The 13886-nt window shown below is 41.6% G+C and overlaps 1 protein-coding gene across 2 annotated transcripts in view; it reads right to left on the bottom strand.

Moving 5' to 3' along the window:
* SCGN (secretagogin, EF-hand calcium binding protein) overlaps nt 1-13886 on the bottom strand; it is a 49477-nt gene that overhangs the window by 26810 nt on the left and 8781 nt on the right. Inside the window, exons 3-4 of one of the 2 annotated variants that reach the window (XM_050941863.1) lie at nt 559-651; nt 14-103 (exon numbers count right to left, since the gene is read on the bottom strand). In XM_050941863.1, coding sequence (XP_050797820.1) covers nt 14-103; nt 559-651 — 183 coding nt within the window. The remainder of the gene's footprint in view (nt 1-13; nt 104-558; nt 652-13886) is intronic. The other variant, XM_050941864.1, reaches the window with a different exon arrangement.

The following is a 13886-nucleotide window of genomic DNA, read 5'->3' as shown; positions in this document are numbered from 1 at the left end:
AAAAGACACACACCCGCATAAACTCCACACTGTTGTCCAAGGGTGTTTCCCGACGGAAAAGCAGCAGAAAGTTCTCATCCTCTGGCAAGATCATATATGCAAGCTAAAAGAGGCAGGTAAAGATTAGAGCAAATTTACATGACTAGTGACACTATGCAAGAAATAAAAGATGAACATGTTGTTTCCATGTAATTACACTTTGAGCAAGCAGTTTGAAATTTACACACAATCTGGCTTATCTTTGTGTCCCCGCTTCCTCCCTCCATGCCCCTCAACGTCCCAGTTATGCATGATCAGGGCCAGCTGTAGACACCAGCATCCAATCATGTGCTTGGGGCAGCACTTTTCAAGGGGCAGCATTTCGACCCTTTGGAGGTGGCACTTTTCAAGGAGCATCACTCCAGCTTTTTTTTTTTTTTTTTTTACTTCGGCTGCGGCACTCCCCCCCTACACATCTTTTTTTTGCTTGGCGCAGCAAAACACCTGGAGCTGGCCCTGTGCATGATCCATTTTTTAATTTCATTGTCTTTCAAAAAGAGAGATATTTTGGGAGTTTACCTCGTGTATTTGTAAACGTCCATCTGCAGTGACATCGTAGGCAGACATGAATCGCTCTTTCACCCTCTGAAGCTTTTCCTCTGTTATGGCATCCTGCAGTTTGAAAAGCCACGCACACACAAACAGAATCACTTAGGGCACTAAATATCCGGATGAAATTTACTGTCACAGTTGTCCCATATATGAATGTTACATCATTTAGAATTCTCAGTGTAGTGCTTCTACTGGTTCATGCACAGATGCCACATAGGCTAAGTTTTAGAATGGAGCCCTACATGTAGCTCAGTGGCTCATAAACAGTATGATGGAGACTCATTTCAGGCATCTGGAGATGCCTAAATGTTTCAATGTCATTCTCCTTAGCCAGCTGGTCCACACAGTGCAACTATAATCCCCCCTGCTCCCTGGGGGCAGCAGGGAGTGTGTATTACAAGAGTTAGAATGTCCATTTTACTCTTGTACTTTATGGATTAGAGCAGTTTCCAGGGAAATACATCTTTGTACTTTTTCATTAGGTCATTTGGCTTAGCAGATGTTGGTGACATTGTAGCTGGCTTGTTTCATACAGTTATTACCAATGTGAATGGAGATCTAGAACTGCTCTGAAACTAAGCCATGGAGGTATCAGTGTTTACGATATGGAATTTTAAGCATCCTGCATTCTTTGTGCTTGCATGTCCCTTACTCCCCTTTCAAACAATTTGTAGGTGGTGAATGTGAGAAGTTGAGAGTTTAACCGTTTATATGATTTGGCAGGTATTATACTGACTTGTGGCCAATTTAACCTGGCAACATTTTTGAACAACTGGTCTGGCTGGGCTGCGCCACCTTTGATACTTAAGCAGCAACACCTTATTTTGGTTAGAAAAACTCAAGCAGAGATGCAGAGATAGGGAGAAGAAATTTAGTGATGATATGCGCAGCATCCAAAAAGAAATACACCACAGCTGACAAGTAGGATTTCCAAAGGAAATATCGCCAATAATTTCAGATAAATAGAACTAGCAAGGCAATCTGAATAGAAATACCCATTTATGTCACACCTCTCTGCTTCTCAGCTTGGCTAATTCAGAGACTCATTATTACCCCTTCTCTGCCTACTGTGGGTTTCATATGCCTTCCTCTGAAGCATTGTGGTTACTGTCAGACAGAATAGTGGTGGACTTTAGGTTTCATCTAGTATGATAATTCCTAGGTTCTTATGACAGGTAGTCCTAGAAAAGTGAGTACTATTAAGATTATTTCCATGACTGCATACCACTTGATTAAGGACAAGGGACTATTAAAATCAAAATCAATTGATGTAAAGAATGAATACCAAATTCTGTATCCTGCTGCTGAGTGGGATGAAGCTGGAGATACTGCGGTCCAAGCACAGGAAAAACTGAGCACATGGGAATGTCAGACCATGGGACTAGAAGCCAGGAACTCCTGAGTTCCAGTCCAAGAGCTGACACTACTTCTTTGTGAGGTCTTGGGGAAATCACTTAACCTCTCTGCTTGGGTTACCCTACATGTAAAATGGGGATCATAACTACTTGCTTCACAGTAGTTAATGTTTATAAAGTGTTCTGAGGATGACAAATGTGGAAATTATTCTTAATTTAACTTATTTTTATTGCAGCGGTTTTCCAAGGTTTAAACAAGGCGACAACAGAAGGACTTGTCATTGGGCCCTGAGTCAGCAAAATATTTAAGCATGGGCTAAATTAGCATTTACATCCACTTTTCATTGTCAGAGGTACAAGGTCGTAGAGAATCAGGCCCTCAATCTTTTATTCCGGAACAATCTATAAATTTCTTGCAGCTAACATGGTTGTACTGTAGGCACAATGACTAAGGCTAGCACTGTACTATCATGGTTAACACACAAGTCGATATTTTGAAAACTTTTTCCCTGCTGAAATGAATTACAGTAAGAACACTCATGCCTCAAAGCTCACAAATCTTTTTGATACCATGCAGAATAGTCAGTAGTCACGTGTGACCCAGGATCCTTTTGGTATCAACTGACAGAAGAAAAGGGGATTCATAGGGTTTTAATAGGGATCTCCTAGGTCATCTATATGCATATTAAGTTCACCAAAGTGTGGTGTGTGAGGTCTCTAATAGGAGCCAATAGCCCACTAGTGACCCCAATCATTTGAAAATGTATGGATGGATAATAATTAAGGATTTGGAGTTCTATGCTGGAAATTACATTCTCAAAGACTTGGAGTTAAGGCAGATAACCAAGAGATGACATGACTTCAACAGGTTCCTTTCAAACAGGAGGTAGCAGATACTTAGTATGTCTGGTCATGTGTGTATTGGACATTGTATGTCTCACAATGCAGGCCTATTTGCATACTGAGCCCAATACTCACTGCAATATTTACAGGAAGAAATAAACAGCAGGAGGGGATCCTGTTTACCAGTAAAGACAATGGATTGTGGGGGTATACCTGGGAGTGCAGAGGTACAGTCTAGATTTTTCATATAGGAGAGAAGCTGACAGTGTGGCTGTCTCGTGAAGAAGCCTGTGTGGCTGGAAAGTGTTCGTAATACTTTATTAGACACAAGGGTCTTGGTAATTAAGCCTAGGTTCTAGAATGCGTGTTATGATTTTATTTTATTTATTTTCTTCCAATACTTCTACTTGTTATCACTCAAATCTCTCTACTTTGTTGAATTAATTTCTTTGTTTTCACTATAAACTTACCTAAGTGCTGTGTGTTAAGGGGAACAGTGGTCTGAGGTGTACCTGATAAGATGGGTTGTACTATTCCTTTGGGAACAGTGAATCTGTGAATACTTTGAGTGCTCAGTGAACAGGGGCTGGACACTCCAGGGAGACCTCAGAGAGCTCGGGGGTTGGAGTGTGCCTATCGCCAACCTGTAGAATCAGAGTGGGGCATGCATAGTCTTAGAGGGGAGTGCTTGTGTTGCCCGTGGCCTGTGGAGGTGACACAGACAAGGCTTCCTCATGCTAAGACCAAGAGGTAGCAAAGTGCCTCACAGCCCCGGGTACCCATGGGGAAGCATCACAATATGATGGTACTAATTTCCAGCTGGTTCAAAAGAATACTACTGTGTAGGATTTTTCCCCCTAGAACCTCCGCCACAGTCAGCAGTAGTTACTCTAGTAGAGTAACATCAGGATTTCATAGATGAGAGAATGGAACCACGATTAGATTATGGACTTGCCTACACCTGAAGTGCTACAGTGGTGCAGCTGCACTGCTGTAGTGCTTCCATGTACACACTTCTTAAGCCAACAGGAGGGGCTCTCCCATCGGCATAGGTAATCCACCTCCCCCACCGACAGTAGCTAGGTTGACTGAAGAATTCTTCTGTTGAGCTAATACTGTCTATACCCGGGATAGCTGGGTCGACCTAATTTTTTAGTGCAGATGAGGCCATACACTGGAACTGAAGTATCTACCCTCTACACATACTTCAGTCAATATGCTCATGTATTGTGTATTTGTCTGATCATATTCTGACATCTTGCCCAAACCTGATGCTATATTTTTATGACATAAAAATGAGCTAGTGCTCATCACTTCTTTTGAAAATTAAGACCAGATCCTCAAATTGATTTCAATGAACATTGGGAGCATGAATTCCTTTGAGAATCTGGTCCTAACTGACTTCCATGGGACTACTCATGTAGTTAAAGTTACACGTATGCCTAAATGGTTTGCTGGATTGGGATCTTTCTTTTCCCTCTTTGTTCCCTACACATCCTGCATGTTTAGAAGTGCCTGCTGTTTTCCAAATGCCCTTCACCCATCAATAGTAAAGAGATCTGTTTTATTTCATTATGACATAAGAATATAATCTGATTTCTCTTTATCTGATTTCACAGCAAAAAAAAAAAAAAAAAAAACAAAAAACCTCAACAACTCTCTCATGCATGAGAACATTACTGATCTATTATTATTACAACATACCCTTCACTGGGCATCCTACATTGAAATCAAAAGGAGAAACTGTTAATCACATAAATGTCTTCTGTTTATAAATGTCAAGTCCAATTAATTAATAGAGAACAGCTCTACTGAAAAGAATGAAGTAGCTCTTCTGACCTGGTTGTATACATCAATTGATTACATGTGAGTGGGTGTGGAGGATAGAAGGATAGACAGACAAAACAATAAGTGGGGCACTTTTGAACAAACACAATACTGTTTTCTTACACTTAAAAATTATAACTCATTCTTGTGGTATTTAAATTGGCTTCCAGGGCAGAACACTTCCCAGGCATTAGACAAGCATATCAGTTGCTATTTTCAATAGCCTGGCAAACTACTCTGAAATTATCCTCCTCCATGCCCAGTAGGATAAGTTATTTTTGAAACTATAATCATCACTGATATTTGAAAAAATGTGCTGTGGAATTCAAACTAGTGTTTTGTTATAAAAGCTTATTGTTCAACCGTGTGTCAGCTTTTAACAACTTCATTGAATTTTAGCTATGTAAAAGCATTGACAATGAGAATAAAAATAGGATTTTTTACAATTAGCTATCTTATTGGCTAAATCACTTAGAGATGCATCATTTGGAATGTATGCAAACCATAGCACCATTAACTTTCGGACCAGATGTTCTTCAGTATGACAGATGTTTCAAAGTTGCCCTCCCTCTCTATGCGGCACCATTCTCTTTCTTGTAATGTAAAAGGTAATAGGAGTATATTACTATCACTAAGCAGATCATTTTACTTCCAGAGAGCAAAGGCAGAGTCAAAAATGCACAATCTGGGTTTTCTGAGAGCTATGCTAGAAGTGAAGTCTTTATATATCATTGTACAATATCAGCTTCAATCTCCAGCTTTGTTCTTTAGCTCCGTACTCAACATTTGGAAGGGCAGAATCTATCCTGCTGTTGATGCAGGGCAGTCAAGAGCTGCATTTCACCCCCACACAGGGGAGTAAGAAAGCATTTTATGTGGCTGCCCTGGGGCTGCTACTCACTCCACTGTGCAGGTGGATGGGGACTAGGGTAGCCATGGCTCTGTACCCCAGCATGCCAGCTATTGCAGCTGAGCAGCTGCAGAGGCCAAGTAAGTTGCTCCTTGAAAAGACCTGAGGCAGATTATTTCCCATCTGAAGGAAGGGGGAAGCAGGGGTAAAATGTTGACTCTAGAAAGCTTAAACAACTCTGAATCTGCTCTGGGGGCTAGGTTTTGTTTTCACATCACTGCTGTAATATTGCTGCAGTGAGGCAGTGAGTCTGGAAAGATGATAGTGTTAATATCACAGTAACAAATATTGCTGATAGTTAAAACTTCAGAAGGCTTGTGCATTTGCGAGGGGCTTACCCCAGAAACAGGAGGGAAAAATTTCTTACCCATCAACCTAGAAGCAGAATGTAAAATACTAGAGGTCTGGGTCTGAAGACAGCTTTGGGTTTTACAGTGGAAAATGTTTAAACAAATGACATACATTGTTACTATTAGTTACAGAGCTTAACATACTTACAGACCTTTATATCTTCAAGGCACAGTACAAACATCAATTACTATCACTTAACTGTATTAATTTAATTGGTTTTCAATAATTGCCATGGTTTCCACAAACAAGATTCAAATGTCCCTTAAAAAAGTGTCTTGCCAATGCACAATTAAGTTACACTGTGTAGATGTGACCTGAGGATGCATTTTCTGCAGTTGGAAGATACTACTGTAGTTTTAAAGGTGACTGCTAGCCCGTATTAGTGCTCTCCTCCTCTCTACTCCAAATCTTGGGTAACCTGAGATTGTTCATATTACAAGGAGAAGAAGTGAGTGAGGGAGCGCGTTCCAGACTGACAGACATCAACTACATAGAAACAGAGCTACCACACTGATCAGAGCCAGGTGTGACAATAACAGAAAACATGGAAGTCGCAGAAGTGTTAAATGACTTATGTTTCAGTTTTCACCAAAAAGTCTAGCAGCAATTGGACATCTAACTTAATGAGTGCCAGTGAAAATGAGGTAGGATCGGAGACTAAAATATGGAAAGAACACATTCAAAATTACTTAGATGAGTTAGATGTCTTCAAATCACCAGGGCCTGATGAAATACATCCTACAATACTCAAGGAGCTAAGTGAGGAAATATCCGGGCCATTAGCGATTATCTTTGAAAAGTCATTGAAGGACTGGAAAAAAGCAAATATTGTGCCAATCTATAAAAAGAGGAAGAAGGACAACCCAGGGAATTTCAGACCAGTCAGCTTAACTTCAGCACCCGGTAATATAATGGAGCAAATAATTAAGCAATCAGTGTTCAGACACCTAGAAAATAATAAGGTGGTAAGTAATAGTCAGCATGGATTTGTCAAGAACAAATCATGTCAAACCAACCTGATGGCTTTCTTTGACAGGGTAACAAGCCTTGTGGATGTGGGGGATAAAGCGGTAGATGTGGTATATATTGACTTTAGTAACGCTTTTGATATTGTCTTGCATGATCTTCTCATAAACAAACTAGGGAAATACAAGCTAGATGGAGCTACTAGAAGGTGGGTGCATAACTAGTTGGAAAACTGTTCCCAGAAAGTAATTCTCAGTGGTTCACAGTCACGCTGGAAGGGCATGTCAAGTGGGGTCTGCAGGAGTCAGTCCTGGCTCCGGTTCTGTTCAATATCTGTTTAGGTTGGACATTAGCAAAAACTTCCTGTCAGGGTAGTTAAGCACGGGAATGAATTGCCTAGGGAAGTTGTGAAATCTCTGTCATTGGAGACTTTTAAGAGCAGGTTAGACAAACACCTGTCAGGGATGGACTAGATCAGGGTTTCTCACAACAAATTTTTTTGTGGCCTCAGAGTGGCCACTCTCACTGGTGGCCACACTGACATTTTCCCCCTAAAATACTTAATTAACTTTAGGAAAAACAATTAAATATGCACAGATACACACTCAAATCATTGTAATGTATATTTGCAACTTTTTTGTTTGGCAGACTCAGTACCAAAAACAATGCTGCTTCCCCCTTTGTCCCACCCCATCCAGAGTTTAGTGGGTCCTGGGGCTTGTTGTGAAAAGTGATATTTGTATATTTGTTAATATCACAGATATGAAAAGAGAGAAGTGATATTAACAAACATACAAGTATAATTTTTCACAGATAGCTAGTAAGTCTGCTGTGAAAAGAGATACTTGCATGTTTGTTAATATCACTTTCCTAGCAAGCCCCAGGACCCATTAAGCCCTGAAGGGACGAAGGGGAAGGCAGCAGGGGCCAGAGGTGATGGTGGGAAGGATGCAGGGCCGTGGAATGCAGCAGGGTCCTGGGGCAGGGGGAGGAGGGATGGATACAGGGCTGTGGGAGGCAGTGGGGGCCAGGGGTGAGTGATGAGCCCCACTGTTGTGTGGCCAAAGTCAGGGCCTGGTGTCTGCTGCCATGTGACCAGGGCCAGGGCTCAGTGCCTGCAGCCAGAACCCAGTGCTGGGGACAGGAACTGCGTGGCTGGAGCCAGGGATCGGAGCCTGCTGCCATGCAGCCCGAGCTATGGGTCAGCACCCAGGGCTAGTGCCTGCTGCCACAGAGCCAGAGCCCAGGAGTGAATCGCTGGAGCAGGGAGTCAGCGCCTGCTGCTGTGTGGCTGGAGCCAGTGCTCTCTTCTGCGCAGCCAGGGCCAGGGGTCGGCACCCGGAGCCAGCTCCCACCACCACTTGGCCACAGCCGGGGTACAGATGGTGGGTTGGTGCCTGCTGCCATGCAGCTGGGGCACGGGATCAGCGCCAGGGGCTGGGGCCACACAGCTGGAGCCTGGGGCCACACAGCTGGAGCCTGGGGCCAGCACTGACCACCGCATGGCCAGAACTGGGGGCCAGAGGTCGACCAAAGCTCCGTGGCCAGAGGAGGGAGTCAGTGCCTGTTGCCCCATAGCCAGAGCCAGGGGTTGGCACTCAAAACCCCACGGTTGGAGCCCGCTGCAATGAGGCTGGGCCTGAGGTCGGTACCTGTGGCCAGCATCTGCCATTGCACGGCCAGAGCCTGGGACTGGAGCCGGGAGCCAGTGCCTGCTGCCATGCAGCTGGGACCAGGAGCCGGAGGCTGAAGCCCCACAGTTGGAGGCCAGAGCCGTGTGGCCACAGCTGAGGGAGTCAGTACCTGCTGCCCCGTGGTTGGAGCCTGGGGCTACATGACCAGGTTCCTGAAGTCCTGCCACTGGAGCCTGCCTCCCAAACCCCCTTCCCGCAACGTGGGTCAAGAACTCACCTTGCTCCTGCAGCGTTGTGCCCCTTTCTAGAGGTGGTGCAGGGAGGTGCATCCAGGAGCAATAAGGAGGGAGGAGGAGGGGCTGATGCTTCTTCCCCCATATCACCACCCAGGAGGCTGTTGTGGCCTCATGAAAAGGCCCTGGTGGCCACAGTTGAGAAACATTGGTCTAGGTAATACTTAGGGCTTGTCTACACTTACATTTTATAGTGCTCTAACTTGCTGGCTTGGGGGTGTGTGTGTGAAAAATCACCCCCCTAAGTGCTGCAAGTCTGAACACTTTAAAGCGCTAATGTTAACAGGTTCAGAACACTAGGAGCCGCACTCCAGGTGCTCAGAGCTAATCCCCTTGTGGAGGTGGATTACCAGGAGCGCTGGAAGAGCTCTCTCCCAGTGCTCGCATGCAACCACACTCACAGTTCAAAGTGCTGCCATGGGAGCGTTCCTGCAACAGCGCTTTGAAGTTTCCAGTGTAGCCAGGCCCCCAGTCTTGCCTTGAGTGCAGGGAACTGAACTAGATGACCTCTTAAGATCCCTTCCAATCCTATGATTTTATGTAAAGTAGGGCTGTTAAAACAATGCATCTCCACTGGAAAGAAGGTTGTGTGGGTTTTTTTTTTAACTAACTAGCTATTCAACAAAGTTGGTGCAAACAGAAAAGGGAAACCCAAACAAACTCTAGTTTCATATGTCTAAAGGTTACATTGAATTTGTTTCAGAGCCGTCAATTACAGTGGGCAGCAAATGCTATAGTGAGAGTACAGTTCTGACCTGGAAAGTGACTCTGGAATTAGCTCGATGGGATTCTCTGCCTATTGTCTTTATAAACTGGTGGGATGATTTGGCAGCAAATAAAAAGCTTTAGTCAAGCATAGTCTTTCTCAAAGGTTTGTGGTGCCATTATTGCATAGTCACCATCCAGAGCAGAATGGCACTAGAAGGTTGCAGAAGCACTTCCTTCTAACTATCCTCCCGCCACTATGGGCTGAAATATACTAGACATGTTCTGTCTGCTAAATTTATTTTTGGAAAGTTTCGAGCAAAAATGGTTCAGTGCTTCCTCTGGGCACTCTCTGCTGGCAGGGCTCCCATGTATTTCCAACAGCAAGCTCAAGCTGCCCTCCTCTAGGGGTGGATTTCTGTGCTAACACTGACTGCCTTCCCCAGTAGGACACGTGTGAAAATCCTGGGATGCAGTAGCTTTCACTGGCCTGAGTGGGAGGTGTGTGCAAGTTGCCCATTTAATGTTACCTATAGAATACAGGAACATTTTTAGAGATGAAAATTTTTAGCATTCAAAACTAGGGCTGCCAATTAATTGCAGTTAACTCATGCAATTAACTCAAAACATTAATCATGATTAATTGCACTGTTAAACAATAGAATACAAATTGAAATATCTTAAATATTTTTGATTTTTTTTTACATTTTCAAATATATCTATTTCAATTACAACACAGAATACGAAGTGTACAGTGCTCACTTTATATTTTTTACTACAAATATTTGCACAGTAAAAATGATAAACAAAAGAAATTGTATTTTTCAATTCACCTCATACAAATACTGTAGTGCAATCTCTTTATCATGAAAGTGCAACTTACAAATGTATTGTTTTTTATTGCATAACTGCACTCAAAAACAAAACAATGTAAAACTTTAGAGCCTACAAGTTCACTCAGTCCTACTTCTTGGTCAGCCAATTGCTAAGAGAAACAAGTTTGTTTACATTTATGGGAGATAATGCTACCCACTTCTTAATTACAGTGTCACCTGAAAGTGAGAACAGGCATTCGCATGGCACTGTTGTAGCTGGTGTTGCAAGATATTGACGTGCCAGAAGCACTGAAGTTTCATATGCCTCTTCATGCTTCGGACATCGTTTCAGAGGACATGCTTCCATGATAATGACACTTGTTAAAAAAATAATGCGTTAATTAAATTCATGACTGAACTCCTTGGGGGGAGAATTATATGTCTCCTGTTCTGTTTTACCCACATTCTGCCATATATTTCATGTTATAGCTGTCTAAGATGATGACCCAGCACATGTTGTTCATTTTAAGAACACTTTCACTGCAAATTTGACAAAATGCAAAGAAAGTACCAATGTGCAATTTCTAAAGGTATCTACAGAATTTGACCCAAGGTTTAAGAATCTGAAGTGCCTTCCAAAATCTGAGAGGAACTAGGCGTGGAATATGCTTTCAGAAGTCTTAAAAGAGCAACATTCTGATGCGGAAACTACAGAACCCAAACCACCAAAAAAGAAAATCAACCTTCTGCTGGTGGCATCTGACTCAGATGATGAAAATGAACATGCGTCAGTCCGCACTGCTTTGGATTGTTATTGAGCAGAACCCATCATCAGCATGGAAGTATGTCCTCTGGAATGGTGGTTGAAGCATGAAGGGACATATGAATCTTCAGCGCATCTGGTATGTAAATATCTTGTGACACTGGCTACAACAGTGCCATGCAAACACCCTGTTCTCACTTTCAGGTGACATTGTAAACAAGAAGCAGGCAGCATTAGCTTCTGCAAATGTAAATAAACTTGTTTGTCTGAACGATAGGCTGAAAAAGAAGTAGGACTGAGTGAACTTGTAGGCTCTAAAGTTTTACATTGTTTTATTTTTGAATGAAAGTTTTTTTGTACATAATTCTACATTTGTAAGTTCAACTTTGATGATAAAGAGATTGCACTACAGTACTTGCATTAGGTGAATTGAAAAATATTATTTCTTGTTTATTACAGTGCAAATATTTGTAATAAAAATAAATATAAAGTGAGTACTGTACACTTTGTATTTTGTGTTTAATTTAGATCAATATATTTGAAAATGTAGAAAACATCCAAAAATATTAAATAAATGATATTCTGTTATTGTTTAATAGCACAATTAATTGCACAATTAATTTTTTAATTGCTTGACAGCCCTAGTCAAAACACAATGTGAGTATAATTAAGGGAATTTTTCTTCTATAGAAAGGGGCAAACAGGATCAGATAAAATAAGAATTCTCCAAACTTTGCTCAAAGTTAGGCATACGGAGATTGTGGCTATTTGAGAAGGAATCAAAAATAACACCAAGTTTGCAAGCTTAGGAGCCATGGGTAGTACGATAGTTATCGGTGACAGAGAAAGGAGGAGGGGCAGATCGCTACTGTCAATTGATAGAAATTACAGGAATAAAAAGCAATGCCTGACTCCAGTTTTCATTTTGGAAAAAGAAAGGTCACCTTACTCAAAGAATTATGATCTGTATTAGATTATAATGGTGACTGAACCCAAGTCTGGAAGAAAGATTTTTACGCCTTAGCTATCATCATGTGAACAATAAAAACTTCAAAGACACTGGCTTAGGTCCCAATCTAGCGGAGTGCTGAGCAGCTGAGCATTCTCAATAGCCAATGAAGCCTATGATAATTGAAGGCACACCACTATTTAGGATCAAGTCCATAACATGCATCTTATTAGCAAACAAAAGATCATATAATTTTGCTGTGAAAATATAAACAGCTGTAAAAAATATGGCCCATGGCATTTATCATAAATCATTTGATTTAAGGACAATTTTTTTACAAGAACATTTCTTATTAAGGATAATACTCCACAAAGCTTTGCATGGGACAATTACTGTAATTCAACCCACCATAGTAAGTACATTTTCCCCTCTTCACATCTGATCCTGTCCTTCAATTTTGTGAAAAATCCTTTAAAAAAAATTTTACATCAGAAATGTAATTGAAATATTCATACTTCTCATTATGATGAAAAGGACATGTTTACCTTTTTATCCCCACAGTGTTTAATTTCTTAAGGATGGTTGTCCATAACCTTCTGGAAACTTGATAGTAATCTCTCTCCTTTTATCACACTTTTTTCTTTTGGGTGCCCTTGCCCCCACGTTCTCTCATATTTCTTTGCTTGTTAAGAGAGCTGTGCTGCTGGTAGTGATTTATTTTAATGAAAACACAGTGATGAATCATTTGTTTTGGAAAAAATAAAATGTGCAGAGAATCACAGGGACTTTAGAACTTGATGTAAGGGTAGGTCTAATTTAGGATATGCCAACCTTGAGAGTATCACTTTAATCAAGAACAGGTCATGTCATTAACAATTGCCATTCTCCCCCACATGAGGAGATGGAAAATAGGATTTTTCCCTGCAATTAAGTAAGTACATCACATGTAGGGGGAAAAAAGTCTAAAGCACTGAAAGATGCTTGTTTGCAAGTGATTTTTTTGTTTTTAAATTCCCAACTTCCCTTGTTCATTGGTACAAAGGCAGGCAGATTGCACCATTCAATTCTGTCTGCAGCTAGTTGTCAGTGTCTGCCAAATTGGAAAAACAAATCCTTGGACTAATTCAGACCTCACTTAGGATCTGATCCTTTAACAGGCTGCATGCATGCAAAGCCCTGTGTTCACATGGAGCCAGATGCAGGACTGAGATCTCAGTCAATGCAACTCCCACATAAGCCAGTGAGAACTGAATTCATGTGAGAGCCTGAATCTGCCATGTGCTAAGTGCCTCCTATGCAGAGTAACTACAATAGCCTCTTAAAAAAAAAAAAAAAGCTAGCCTTCTACTTGCACCCACAAATTGTGGGCACAAATATTTGATGGTCCAATTTATTCCTCCACAAATCTTAGGTATGTATATGACCAACTGTCTACAATTGATTGTGGGTGGAAAATGAACCAGTAGATATGTCCACTCAAAAAAATGGAACTAAAGGCAGACTGGAAATCAGGACCTATATACATATGACAGAAATGGGAACTTCCAGAGTATCCTGGACAAACCCTACTGAAGTAAGTTTAAGTATTTTAAGTGTTTACTATATTAAAAATGCAAATGTTCATGTGTTATTGTGGGACTGTATGTAACTTGTTTAGGAGGGAGATGTGACTAATGTAAATTTGGGGAAGTGTTACGAGGTTCAAAGGACTACTTGAAACAATGTGAACTTTTAAAGTTAAATGGGTTTCCCAGGAAATTTCAAGGGAGAGGCCCATGCAAATGTTACCCGCTCAGGTTATGCAATAGCTCAGCCTTTTGAAGCTCTGCCCTGAGGAGGGGACCTTTTGTCTGCTGATCAGCTGTTACATGAGGACAAGGTCAG

The sequence above is a fragment of the Gopherus flavomarginatus genome, chromosome 2 (assembly GCF_025201925.1).
Source record: "Gopherus flavomarginatus isolate rGopFla2 chromosome 2, rGopFla2.mat.asm, whole genome shotgun sequence".
In the NCBI taxonomy this organism is placed as follows: Eukaryota; Metazoa; Chordata; order Testudines; family Testudinidae; genus Gopherus; species Gopherus flavomarginatus.
Note: the sequence above shows the minus strand (reverse complement) of the source record. Positions and strands in the feature narration are given on the sequence as shown.